The sequence below is a fragment of the Asterias rubens genome, chromosome 4, assembly GCF_902459465.1.
Source record: "Asterias rubens chromosome 4, eAstRub1.3, whole genome shotgun sequence".
Lineage (NCBI taxonomy): Eukaryota > Metazoa > Echinodermata > Asteroidea > Forcipulatida > Asteriidae > Asterias > Asterias rubens.
In genome coordinates, this window is record NC_047065.1 from 5,788,152 (window position 1) to 5,802,244 (window position 14,093).

Here is a 14,093-nt window from a genome sequence, read left to right on the forward strand (position 1 = left end):
TTTGAGCAAAAAAATGTATGAATGTAACACTCACTTTCGTATTCATTTCATTTGAAATTTATGCCCTGTTGTATCAGCATTCAACAGCCAATTGAGTTCTTCAATTTGAATAGTTCCGCAATTTTTGTTATTTTTTTTTTCAAATATAATAGACCATTATGGTCGCAAAGATTATTCAACTTTGCAAAAGCAGCGAAGAGGCCGGTCAACCACTCAATTCCATCGTCTGTGAATAGGAAGAAGACAATTCAACCGAGGAATGGTGAAAATGTGGTATTGAATGTGCAAAAAATGAATGAATGAGAAAAACAAAATCATGTTTGCTCAAAAAAACGAGTTTGATTGCAATCGTAGCTCAAAAGGAAACACTATATAGGGACTATAGCTCGACTGAATCGTAGCTCAAAAGGAAACACTATATAGGGCCTATATAGCTCGACTGAAACTGTGGAACATGAAATACTTTGAAAGCGTCTACTAATGAAACTTAATTAACTTTTGCGGAAATACACAGACCAAACCTATAAAAAGGAATTTCTTTAGAAAGGCGTCGACAGCAGTGGAAGTACTGAATAAACTTACCCCCCCCCAACCTTCTTGGATGTGTCCCGAGTACGGAATATTAAGCAAGAAGTCGATTTCCTTTTTGATTGTGAACACTTGTAATTAGACACCTATCATGCTGCCGCCATATTGGTCATGTTCCTTGTATCCAACAACAGTAATTGGAGTACAAAAGGGAACCAGTCTTTTTCCACTTCGATCCACGGTTTGACTCGGTGTTTTGAATGTGAGAAAGTTAAGCGACTACACCATGATAAAGGTTTATCATTGAGAGTAACTAATATTCCAGAGAAATAGTTCAAGTGCTATTCACAAATGAATTAAACGGTTGGCCTATAACTAAAATGAAAGGCGGTTAATTACAATTGACAGTAATCTAACAATTATTCCAGTTGATTCTTGTGGAGTCAAAGTTGTTGCGTCCAATAAAAAAAAATAGCAACTTGCTCGTCGATGCAAATTAATTTTACTTAATTATCCACGCTATAATTAGTAGTGTTAATCGGCCAACATGGAGACCATGAAGCGTGAACCAGTGTCGACGCATTACTGTGACATGAAATAAAATTGTACAGTGGAGAACCATGCAGCCTCGATCGAGCAGTAGAAAATTTGCTCTAACACGCCTCAGCAGTGTGTGCCAATAGTGAGAAATATTTCATTTGCATATAACACATCTGAAAGGGTCTATGTACTTTTTGGGGGACGAAAAACACAATGTCCACAGATTTACATTAAACTTACACAGTTTGAAGATAATGATAGTAGAAAGCTTCCCTAAAAATGTTACTTGCTGAGGTGCTGTATTTTTTTAGAAATGAGTAAAACAATGTAATTAAAATAATTTTCGTCTCACTGATCATGAGACGAAAATTATTTTAGCATGTAAAAACGTATTTTCACGAAATGTTTTACTCATTTCTCAAAATCTACAGCACCACAGCATCTGAAATATTCAGGGAAGCTTTCTACTCTTATTATCTTCAAACGGTGTTAGTTTAAAGTAAATCTGTGGACATTGTGTTTTGTGTTACAAAAAGTACCCAAATCCTTTAAGTTATGACCTTTCCAAACAACACGCTGCATTATACCACAGGCACCAGATTACACAAAGCCCTTTTTTAACCAAAACTTCTTAACTCTCTTAGAAAATAACCTAATGTGTTTAACATGATCACGCAGATTTGCCGCAAGGGTTTTTATTACGACATTTTAAACAGCAATTAATACTGATTCACTGACTTCAATTTCGAAAGACGATTCCTTTATACCAATATCTGCTGCTATGCGGCCAGTATCAATTAAGGGCATGCTCTAATTTCATTATTCATACTTCAATTTCTCTCGGGTTTTATTTTCTACAAGACACTGTTAGCTATACGTGCACGCATCGGGTACGGTATAGTCTTTTTCTTAGTCGACGACAAGGGTCCGTGACAAAGGTACATTTTTTACCACAAATGCGTGGTCGCAAGCAGTTAAAACTTACCGCGTGCATGTTGTGCTATGAACTTGTTCATGCCAGTTACAAAATGTGTTTTTCTCTCATCCTCATATCTCTATTTACTTATTTTGTTTTAGCATGACGATGACCTTTTATATTTACATTATATTCATAGTTCGTCCTGCACGTTTGCCAATATTTAAGTACGGTGTCGCATTTTATGAACACGTCTGTCCAATCTTCTAGATAGTTTGTTAATGTATAAGAGGTAACGCAAGAGGCACTAGGCATGTATGTAATGGGGATTAATGTCTGGGGGTACAGATGTAGATCAGGTTCCTTTTATAAAACGAGACTATACTTTTAAAGGCAGTGGACACTATTGGTAATTACTCAAAATAATTATTAGCATAGAAACCTACTTGTTTACGGGGTCGGGAGCTGTTGATGTGTAAAACATTGTGAGAAACGGCTCCCTCTGAATTAACATAGTTTAATAGTAATTTTCCACGAGTTTTGATTTCGAGACCTCAGAATTAGATTTTAAGGTCTCGAAATCAAGCATCTGAAAGCACATAATTTCGTGTGGCAAGGGTGTCTATGCTTTCATTATCATGTCGCAACTTCGACGACCAATTGAGCTAAAATGTTCACAGGTTTGTTATTTTATGCATTATGTTGAGATACACCAAGTGAGAAGGCTGCTGTGACAGTTACCAATAGTGTCCAGTGTCTTTAAAGGGCCACATTAGGTATGTCCATTCAAACGTCTGTGTCGATGCCTTCGGGCGAATGTGCGAAGAGCTGACTGCACCACACGTCAAAAACTTTAACAACCATTAACTTTACATGTATAATAGATTTAAATCAAAGTATAATATTTGGCGTGTCGTTGCCGCATGGTATAAGCAACAGAATGTGGGTTCGAATCCCGGTCACGACACTAACTTGTGCCCTTGAGCAATGCATTTTAACCATAATTATTGCTTCGTAAAAAGTTGGGATGTAATGTATTCTGCCATCTCCTCGTGGGGCATTGGTGATACCCATGCATGTGGAATGTGAAGTCACAGGAAGTATGTGGCAATGGGTCATTATTTGTGACAGCCCGCACCTTGAAATGATGTCAGGCGAATTCTCATAAAGAAAAAGATAAGAGATGTTAAATTTGCATCGGGGATAAAGAATTTTATTTTTTTATTTATTTTTTATTTATTTTTTTTTATACACCGATGTGTGTTAGCACTGTATACTCAGTACTTTCCCGAGTCCTGTGAAAAAATATCACAGGCATGTTACTCGGGTGGGATTCGAACCCACGACCCTTGCAATTCTAGAGCAGTTTCTTACCAACTAGACTACCGAGGTTGCCCGGCAGCTGGAGGCAGTTCGAATCCTATGTTTAGGCAGCGGGTACCGCAACGATATAAGAGAAAAAGATGTCAATGTCAATGTGAAGAACGGGCACGAGATGTACAACTGTCAACACAACAAAACATCAACAACAGCGCCGATAACGGCGACAACAACAACAAAAAACGCCATTGCATTGTATGTTTTCCATTGTTTTGTTTTGTTTTGTTTTCTCTGTGACTCAATTAATTAACAACTTGCTCCCGCATCAGGACGCAACATTTATTTTTCACTGCAACGGAATTTCCAAACATCTTTTTTTTTTGTTCTAGCGATGGGACGAAGGGTTGGCAACAGACGCCGCTTCCATGGCAACGTGTGAGAGTCTCAGCGGTGTGGAGACGGGTTACGACTACATGAGCTCATCGACATCTCTAGGGGGCGATTCAACCGCCATTTTCTACGACGACCTTGTGAGCATGGGGAACGGAAAGAACGTCGCCGTCAGCCCGTATGGAAACATCCGGCAGATGGTCGAAGGGTGGAGCTCGCAAGAAACTCATTTTAACTACAAATTCCAGATGTGTGCGTCGGGTCAGAATTGTGACGCGTTTTTGCAGGTAATAGCGCCCTCTTTGTTCCAGTTCATAAACACTGATTACAGAAAGCCCAAATTGCTATAATCATTTAAAAAGTTGATCAATTAATTCTGCATATCGTAAATTCTGTGGCCTACAATATTTATGTTTGCTTAACCTTGTGTTTGTGTGCTACATTTCACGTAAGGGAATTTTTTGAGATTTTCTTTTCATATTCTTAAAGGCAGTGTCAAAGATCGGTTACTACGAAACAAAACTATGATTTTGGTTTTACCAGAGACATTACACATTCGTACCCCCCCCCCCCACCCAAAAAAAAAACAGCTCATAGGAAAAGCCGGGGTGGTCCACAAGGAATTTTGTGTACACAGTCTAATAGTAAATCATAAGTAAAGGGACGATTTCTCCACAGGGATGCATATTTTGAGAATGTGTGTTTTCGTCAGTGGTAATGTTTTTGTTGTGGTTTACAGATGATCTGGTCGAAAGCAAGCAGTGTCGGGTGCAGCTTGAATCCTTACTGCGTTCAAGATGGTGTAAGTGTCAAACTGCTCGTCTGCCTGTACGATAAAGCGTAAGTAACTCGTAGTTTTACCTACTAGAACTTATGCACAAGACGTCATAGTATAGACGATGTGACCTATGTTTACATTCAAACCGCCCTCTGTTGACAAAACACTGTATACTTCATGTTTCGCCAGGTTAAAAAAGACACGTAGTCGTGGTAAGATTGCATATATACTTTCTAGCTGGCTGCCAAAACACAAAGGTTTTGCCCGGCGGTATGCGTGCGAATCATGTTATGGTTTTCGAGTGACGTCAGAGGTCCCATCTTCTAAAGGGGACTCTCGGCTAGTGGTCAATGACGGTTGCTTATTGGTCCATCGTGTGTGTTGCACCAATACAAGTGAAGGGAATGTAGTTCGTTTGGTCACTATTAAAGACACTAAACACTATTGCCAATTTTCAAAGGACCAGTCTTCTCACTTGGTGTATCTCAACATATGCATTTAATAAGAAACCAGTGAAAATTTTAGCTCAATTGGTGGACGAAGTTGCGAGATAACCATGGAAGAAGAAAAAACCTTTTCACACGAAGTTGTGTGCTTTCAGATGCTTGATTTAGAGACCTCTCAAAATCTAATTCTGAGGTCTCGAAATCAAATTTGTGGAAAAATTACTTCTTTCTCAATAACTAGGTTACTTGAGAGGGAGCCGTTTCTCATAATGTTTTATACAATCAACCTCTCCCTCCCTGTTACTCGTTACCGATTCTGAAAAGCGTTACTGCAGTAACACTTCTCAGAGTGCGTACTCCTTTTTGGTATTATTATTCATGCTTTGATATTACTCGATCCGGATTTCGGCGATATCTCACAAACGGATACAATTTTCACATGTGAGTTTCTTTGTATTACGTCTATATAAAATAGGACAACAATCGAACGATTCAAAAAATGAAGAGTGTACTTTTCCTTCATTTGTTTATTAACGATTTTTGGAAAGCTGAAACAGTCACCACTTCCATATTTGTAGGAAGACCTATACCCTCTCGTAAAGTATCAAGGGCAGGTTTATTGCTTTCTCATAATTTGAGGGGAAACTGCCCCAATAAATCCTCCTGTGTTTTAACTTGAAACAAAAATTAAAGATGTACATTTAAGGCAGTGGACACTGTTGGTAATTACTCAAACTAATTATCATCATAAAACCTTTCTTGGTTACGAGTAACGGGGAGAGGTTGATAGTATAAAATATTGTGATAAACAGTTCCCTCTGAAGTAACGTAGTTTTCGAGAAAGAGGTAATTTTCAACGAATTTGATTTGGAGACCTCAGATTTAGAACTTGAGGTCTCGATATCAAGCATCTGAAAGCACATAAATTCGTGTGACTATGGTGCGACAAGAACATTTTTCTTTTATTAGTATCTTGCAACTTCGACGACCTATTGAGCTCAAATTTTCACAGGTTTGTTATTGTATGCATATTGTTGAGATACACAATTGTCCAGTGTCTTTAAAACTCATAGCTTTACTTAGGTTTTTTGTTTCCGTCATTCTTATTTTAGTGCAAGTATATTCGATGTCCCATATTCTGTCGGTGAAGTTTGCAGCCAGTGTGGTTCGGAGGCAGGGTTTTGTGAACGAGACTTATGCGGTAAGTAACTTTTTAAAAAGGTGCCAGTTCAATGGAACACGCACAATTTAATTTAGCTTAAATAGACACAACCACCACCTACATATATAATACAAGCTTACGACTGTTTCCTAAATAATGTTTGCTGACAAGGTTGAATTACATTTCAATTCAAGCAGTTTTATCAAAATTGAAATCTGGGGTTTTAATTGTGTTGCCATGATCGACTAACTTGTTCAAAATTAATGATTGGCTTTGTACATAAACACATCGCAATAACTATATGTTCGGACATTTAACTGTAAAAGGGTTGCACTCTTTACTGTAAAGTCTCGGGTCATAATTGACCCAGATCATTCGGGTCCCGGGTGACCACCATTTTGTGGGTCAAGCTGATACGGAAAATGGTTAAAGGTGGAGGTTTTAACTCAGGGTTAACCCACTTCTTGGCCCATCTCCAGGCATTTGCTCGTTTTATGCGAACAAAATTGATTTTGAGTAATTACCAAAAATGTCCACTGCCTTTCATTCTTTATAACTTTATTTCAATTATCTGTTTGTTCAATTTAGTTCCTTCCTGCCATGGGCGCCCATCTGAAGAATGCGGTATGTATATTATGTTTCTAATAATAATAATAAAAGTAGTAGGTATTTGTAATGCGCCAAATCAAACTTTACAGATGTTCAAGGCGCAGCAGAGACAATGTAAACAAACACATGTACATATCCAGTGAATGCTAAACAAACAATAATAATAACACCATTTAAAAACAACAACAATGGGAAGGAAACAGAGCCAGGACGGAAACCACGACTAGACCTGCAGCATTGAGCCAAAGAAAGTCCCACCAAAGCCGGTCTCTCTATGACGAGAACGTGCAGGCCAAGCCGAGCGATACCGCCGTCGATTTTACAAAACTCTTCCTAACTTAAGACTAATCTTAGGACTTAGGACGAGTCCCAACCCTGCACTGTATCATGCAGACTTTAAGATTAATCCTAAGTTAGGACGAGTAACTCGTCCTAACTCGAGATAAGACGAGTCCTAACCCTTTGTGAAATCGACGGCCGGGCACACACTAAAATATAATATGAAAGATCAAAAAAGCAAAGTAGCAATTAGGGAAAACATACACAAATTAACGATGGAAAGCATCAAAACTATATGCATTTAAGAAATACATCTTGAACAGGTTAGTTTTCAGGGCAACTTTGAACTTGTGCATGTACATCGGAAATATTTACGAACATTTTTAGGGAGTTTTTGTTGTCAATTTAAAAAATGATAATAATGAATATATATGTTATTACATCTTCTTTTCAGAAAGGAAATAAATTTTACCATCAACACTTACAGCAATTAATAACACAAAGGAATATTATTACAAAATCCTGCTGTTGACGTCGAAAGCACTTTGGGGTCTACAATCCCGGGCAAATGCTTGGGCCAGCCATTCTTAACATTACAAAAACTTTTCCCTGGCCACTTCCCACTGACAATAAACATTGTCTCCCCCTCCTCGCTCAATGTTGACTGGAACAGAGAATACTGTGGAACAACGAGATAATGGCCGAGATTGCCTCAATTTTTTTCAATGTTAAACTTTCTTTCAAACATTCCAAACTCAGGCTTTAAAAAGACTATAAAATTGGGCCTAATAATGAAAACAAGTCTTAATAGAAGGTCTAAGTCCATCATATTGTTATCAAATTTGGATCAACAACAAGAAAACCATAATGTAATTCGTTGTATTATGTTGTTTCCCTACATTCTCTCCTATGATTCAAACCATTCATCTATGAATTATTTACTTGCATATAAATTACTAGATCATCGGTCTTTTTATCCCGAAAGGTTGTCTGAAAACGTGTCACCACCCTGGCATCGGTGAGGGCGTGATTGATGAAGAAAGCTGTACGTGTAACTGTTTGTACGGACTCGGATCCGATTGCCAAGGTACACTTAATTCTTCTGTATAGGTGCTCTGTCTACAAAATGATTGTTAAAGACAGTGGACACTATTGGTAATTGACAAAGACTAGTCTTCTCACTTGGGTTTTTCTCAACATTATGCATTAAATAACAAACCTGTGTAAATTTGAGCTAAATTTATAGTCATCGAACTTGCGAGATAATAATGAAAGAAAAAAAACACCATGGTCACACGAAGTGCTTTCGAGACCTCAAATTCTAAACTTGAGGTCTCGAAATCAAATTGGTGGAAAATTACTTCTTTCTCGAAGTTTTACTATCAAACGCTCCCCATTACTCGTTACCAAGTAAGGTTTTATGCTAATAAATATTTTGAGTAATTATCAATAGTGTCCACTGCCTTTAACATGATTTCGTCTAAGTGCGCCTTTCAACATTCCTTTTTTTTACAAATAAAGCTGTTTAATAGTATTATGGCTATCAATATAAACCACAAGGGAAACTGACTGGGTGTATTTATAGTTGATTTGAGTGTTGAACAGCACAAACATTACTACAGTATGGCTTGAACCCATGCGGTTTGGTGTCCTGTTCTCCAATGAGAGGTCCCATAGCATATTATAGTTACCAACTATAGCAAACAAGCCGTACAGTGCGCGCTCGCCATCAAAATGTGTTCCAGCGTGCGGAACAGGTTGGGGGAATGCAGAGAATCACGGCACGTTAATCCGGAGGTCGTTGGTTCGAGTCGCACTCAAGTCAATCCTTATTATATGTTGACTGACTAGGCATTCTGGGTACCAGACGCAAGTTTAATAGCATACTGAAACCTCTGAATCCTTGAAAAGAGCCGCGTCTCAAACTCTTCAGTCTCCTGACGGTGACTATAGGGCAGGCTGGTCGAGACGTTAATTAGCCACTTATACCCTTGAACCACAAAGCTACATTTACAAATCCCTCCTAAGGCAGGACAATTCTTTCTAGGACCTGTTCGATGGTTTTAATTGCGTTTTGTGTGGTTTATTTTGTGTAGTCTAAAGTATAAAATATGACGCCGTTCAATGGCGACACGTTCTCTAGAGCTCTGATTTTGCTATTTTTGTGTGTTTTATTGACTGCGATTTCTGTCTGCAGTTTCACTGAAATATATGGCAGAGATGAGCTTTTTTTCCTGCTGAATAAAATTCTTATCTTATCATATCTTCTCTGTCTCTCATCTGACTTTTAGAGGTGTGTGTGAATCCTCAGCAGTATTTGAACTTTGATTTTTGTGCGGATCAAAACGACCCGGACTCCTGCGAAAGGATGCCTGATTGGCAACGGACAACATGTCCGGCCAACTGCGATTACGGCTGTAGTAAGTATTACACCTGTACCAATTCCCCCCCCCCCCCCCAATTATAAGTTTTCATGCCACAAAATTTGAATCTGAAAAGCGTAACTGTCGGTAACGTTTCTCAGATTGTGTATTCCTATGTTACATCACTGCGGATTTTCGGCAATATCTCAAAAACGCAACCTTTTGAAATGAAATTTCCAAAGGCTGGATTTATTATGTACATCTAGCATCTATACGATTAAAGACACTGGACACTAATGGTATTCATGCCAAAGACCAGTCTCCTCACTTGGTGTATCTCAACATTATTCAAATAAAAAATCTGTGAACATGTGGGCTCAACTGGTCGTCGAAGTTGCGAGATAATAATGAAAGAAAAAAACACCATTTGCTATCCCAATTTCTGTTAAGGTTTTATGCTAACCATAATTTTGAGTATTACCAATAGTGTCCACTGCCTTTAAAACGATCGAAAGGTTGCGAAAACCAAAGGTATACCGCACCTTTAATATGAAGATTTTAATGATGTTTATTTCTCATTCGTCATAACAGGAACAGCACCGTGATTATACCATTATCATTCGGTTCAGACAGCCCGCCAGCCTCGACTCACGACGGGTCCCTGCCAGTCCACCTAACACTCAACTCAAACACACATGACATCATTTAGATTGATACGAATATGGGATATGAACTAAACTCTGTGATGAAACAATCTTCATAAGTCGTAATTCGTCAAGATGTATATATGAAAAATAAAATGAACACAACTAATATGACTTTGTATCAGGTTTATGATTGGTGCAAATTACATTTTTTGTTGAGGCTCTGTGATTTTCTTAATTATCAAGAAGTTCACTTATTTTATTCACAGGACGCACATTGTTTTAAAGGTCTGCGTTCTACGCAATATTAATAAACTCAACTTGTAAGCAAAACTTGTCAATATTGTACACAATGTTATGGATATTATGCGAATCTAGATTTCCAAATTAATGATCAATTGTCAATAGTATAGGAAGGTTGTATAGGGTACATTGGGTGCGTTCGTTTAGCTTCCCTTGGTCTACCCCGCTAATCGAACGATCACACTCGCCCTCTCGTGGTGACGGCATGCATCTCAGGTCACCCCCAAGTGACCCACTCCACAAAGCAGGGCACTGGGGGCTGACCCGGGTGAGCCCCGTCAAAGCTATTCGAACGTACCGGGGCAGACCGTGTCGACCCATGGAAGCTAAAAGAACGCACCCATTATAAACACTTTTGGATTTTAATAAGACTCGCTCACTATACCCCCTCCCCCCCCCAACCCCACCCCACCCCCCCCCCCCCCCCCCCCAAAAAAAAAAAACATAAAAAAATTGATTTTTAACTTAATGGCAGGAACCATGACAAAAATTTAAAACGATCCTTTTAAAACACTTAAGAATTGGTCACGTAATTATTGTCGGGATCCCGACAAAAACTAATTTTGAGCACTTTATTTCACTGCTACTAATAATTGGCGGACTTTTTCGAGCAATGGCTCAAATACAAGCTATTAACTTTCTCGACCCCCATCAAAATACCTATTGAATTTTAAATCAAATTGTTGGGGTCAAATCGGCCAAAAATCTGACATAGCGTCTTTAACAAGAGGGAGTAGTCACAGATTATGTCAGATCATATAAACTAGTTTCACTTTTTTGTGTGAGGCAGTTCAATGTTTGAATAGACATTTTCAAAGGATTCGTTATGCAGCTTACTGGTAAAATAAACCCAACAGAGTGGTGGTGTTATTACGCCCCTTCTTCAAAGAAAAGGTACACGTTTGGTAATTACTCATAACAAATATTAACTTAAAAACTGACTCGGTAGCGAGCACTGGAGAGCTGTTGACAGTACAAAACACTGTGGGAAACGACTCACTCTGAAGTAGCATAGATTTTGTAAATAGAGGTAATTTCTCACTAAAATAATGTAAACAACTTCTAGCTAGAAGTCTTTTATTCCTATCCGAAAGCACATAAATGGGTGTTTTTTCTTTCATCATCATTTTCTCCCAACCCCGATGACCAATTGAGCTAAAACAATTCACAGGTTTGGTATTTTATGCATATGTTGAGATACACCAAGGGAGGCAACACCTGGAACAAAACTCCTATAATTATCAATCAATCAATTCATGTACTTTTATGTCGACAATAACGATAGACCCTTCCAAAGAAATATGTAAATTGCACATAGCGCGTGCGCACTAACGTTTTGGTTGGCAAAATGAGGGAACATCACGCTGTTTTGTACACGGCTAATGGGTGCGTGACGCAGACGCGATGGCGCGTCTGCTTAGTGCACAACTCTATGGCGTTTGCCAACCAACAGGGTCTGTATACGCATGCGTGAATGTAATTAGCATATTTCATGGGAAGGGTCCATTAAGTATACAGTAGAAAACAAGTCGATGAGTATAATAATGAAAGATGGATGCCAGGTAATTTAACAGTAATACAATGTGTAGACATTTGAAGATAATAGCTATACAGAAATTAACATACTAGTCAACATGCAAGGACAAATCATGCTTTGTATATTCCCTGAGAAATTATTGGGCCACAGTGAATCAGTAAACGTGTTTAATTACTTTCAAATAATACAAAGTTAACAATACTGTGGTGGTTTGTATTTTGCTGGTCAAGAAACGTAAATTTGTTCCATAATTATACCAAATAATTGTCCATAATAAACGGCATTTTTGTCCGAATTGCTGACGGTTTCGTGAGACCAGAACTTGGCCTGTATCTTTCTGAATTTGTAGAAGTAGAAGTGCGCCCTCTGTGCTTGCGCTCAGACTAATACCGTCTTGAAACAAGGCTACATGGGAGGTACACCCTATTAAACTATGTTGGGAATGTGTTTGTTTTAATTTATTTCGCCAGTTCCACATTTTGGGCCGACAAAGAAAGGTAAGCCTACTGTATGTTAATAAACTCAACGTAAAGAATTTAACATCCTTAAAACAGTTTTGTTTTCTTCATCACTGATTGTGAAATAATTTACAAGCGTGACATTATAATAGTTACTGATCACCGATGTCACTTGTTTCTATTGCCGCGTTCGAAATAAGCTCCGTATGAACTTGTTCAAAATCCTTGAAAAAACAGACACCGAATTTTCTTTCGTTTCGCAATAATATTGTTTAATGAAAGATAAAACAAAAGAGATGAGAACATTAATTACTCTTCAAAAACAATTGATGTGCTATTAAACTATATTAAATGTGTGTGTGTTATTTTATGTTTGGTAATGAAAAGGACAAATCCATACGTTCACTATCTCATTTTTGTTGGCACAGGTGAATTTCAAATAATATATTTGTTTGTTAAGACTCTGAACGCTTGTTCGGTCACGTTTTTTAATTATTATTTGATTTTAACTTTCAAACGAAAGTCTTTCTTGCAGGAACTTCTTTAATAAAATTGTCTGTTTTGAATAAATATAAAGGAAGAAATAAAATATCAGTGTATCACGAGAGTGTTTGTTGATCCCTTTGCCCCCACGCAAAAATCCTAAATGGTTTGTCCAGAATTTGTATCAAATTTGAACCAAAATTTGAGGAAAGAAATAACAATGGGATAAGTCCAGCATATTTTGTCCAACAGGCCAAGTTTGACCCCAACATATGAATAACAAGGGGTATTCGGCATTTTCCCCCAAATTTGGACTAAGTCCAGCATTTTCATTTGTATCCAATTTGAACCAAAATTTGAGGAAAAAAATACTAAGGGGTAAATTCGGCATTTTTATCCAAGTTGGACTAAGTCCAGCATTTTCATCCATCTTTGAATAAAAAAGTTGAACAATAAATCACACCAGGGGCAAGTCCAGCATTTTTGTCCAACAGGCCATACTTGACCCCAAATATGATACGCAAGGGGTATTCCGTACAGCATTTAAATCCATTTGAACCAAAAATTGAAACATAACAATAAGAACCAACATTTAAATGGGGCAGGGGGCTCAACGAGATATGGCCATGAGTATTCGGTCCCCCCCCCCCCCCAATGCAAACTGTGTACAAACTTCTTTTGAAAGCGCCCTCGTTTGAATCCTCCTACTCAGCCCATCCTATTGGGGCACCGAATCGCTGGTGTACAGAATTCCATGGGACACCGGGATTGTCTGATTTTGTTTCAGCGTGAATTTTTCTTTGAAACATTACAAAATAAGGCTTTAAAAAGACTGATTACTTCTCTTTCGTGAATTCTGTTTGCCCTTGTTGGGTAACAATGCTAGACTTTCCTCGTATGTTTTTATTAAATTAATGTTGGCACAAATAAAAATGCTGGACTTAGGCTTACCCCTTGCGTTTGTTTTAATTTGGGGCTCAAATTTGATAAAATGTCTGTACTTACCCCTGAAATTGAATTTTGAAAATTCCTGTCTCAATACATTAGTATACAAATCGTAAAGTTTATTAAAATTAGAGTAAATTTGTGCAGAAAGTTAGTCGGAGTGAAGACCAGGCATTCAGGGGACTCAAAGTCTGATCGAAACCAGCGTGGTGATCACCCATTAGAACCTTTAAGGGGTGGCTATTTCCGATCCCTCCTTTACTTTCCCACCCGGAATAATCACCCTTTCCTAGTTTGGGGAGAGACATGACGGATCCCAATCACTTACTGGTGCCAGCAGTAAAAGTCATGTCCCTTTGGTACGGGAATAGGATTCGAACCGGATGTCCCAG

At 38.3% G+C, this 14,093-nt stretch overlaps 1 protein-coding gene across 1 annotated transcript in view; it reads left to right on the top strand.

Annotated features, from left to right (window-relative positions):
* LOC117289411 (GLIPR1-like protein 1) overlaps positions 1 to 10,478 on the top strand; it is a 46,903-nt gene extending 36,425 nt beyond the window's left edge. The window contains exons 3-9 of the mRNA XM_033770526.1: positions 3,694 to 3,981; positions 4,434 to 4,534; positions 6,031 to 6,119; positions 6,669 to 6,704; positions 7,954 to 8,055; positions 9,260 to 9,388; positions 9,923 to 10,478. Of these exons, the coding sequence (XP_033626417.1) occupies positions 3,694 to 3,981; positions 4,434 to 4,534; positions 6,031 to 6,119; positions 6,669 to 6,704; positions 7,954 to 8,055; positions 9,260 to 9,388; positions 9,923 to 9,936 (759 nt within the window). The 3' untranslated portion in view covers positions 9,937 to 10,478. The remainder of the gene's footprint in view (positions 1 to 3,693; positions 3,982 to 4,433; positions 4,535 to 6,030; positions 6,120 to 6,668; positions 6,705 to 7,953; positions 8,056 to 9,259; positions 9,389 to 9,922) is intronic.
* Positions 10,479 to 14,093: the final 3,615 nt, after the last annotated feature.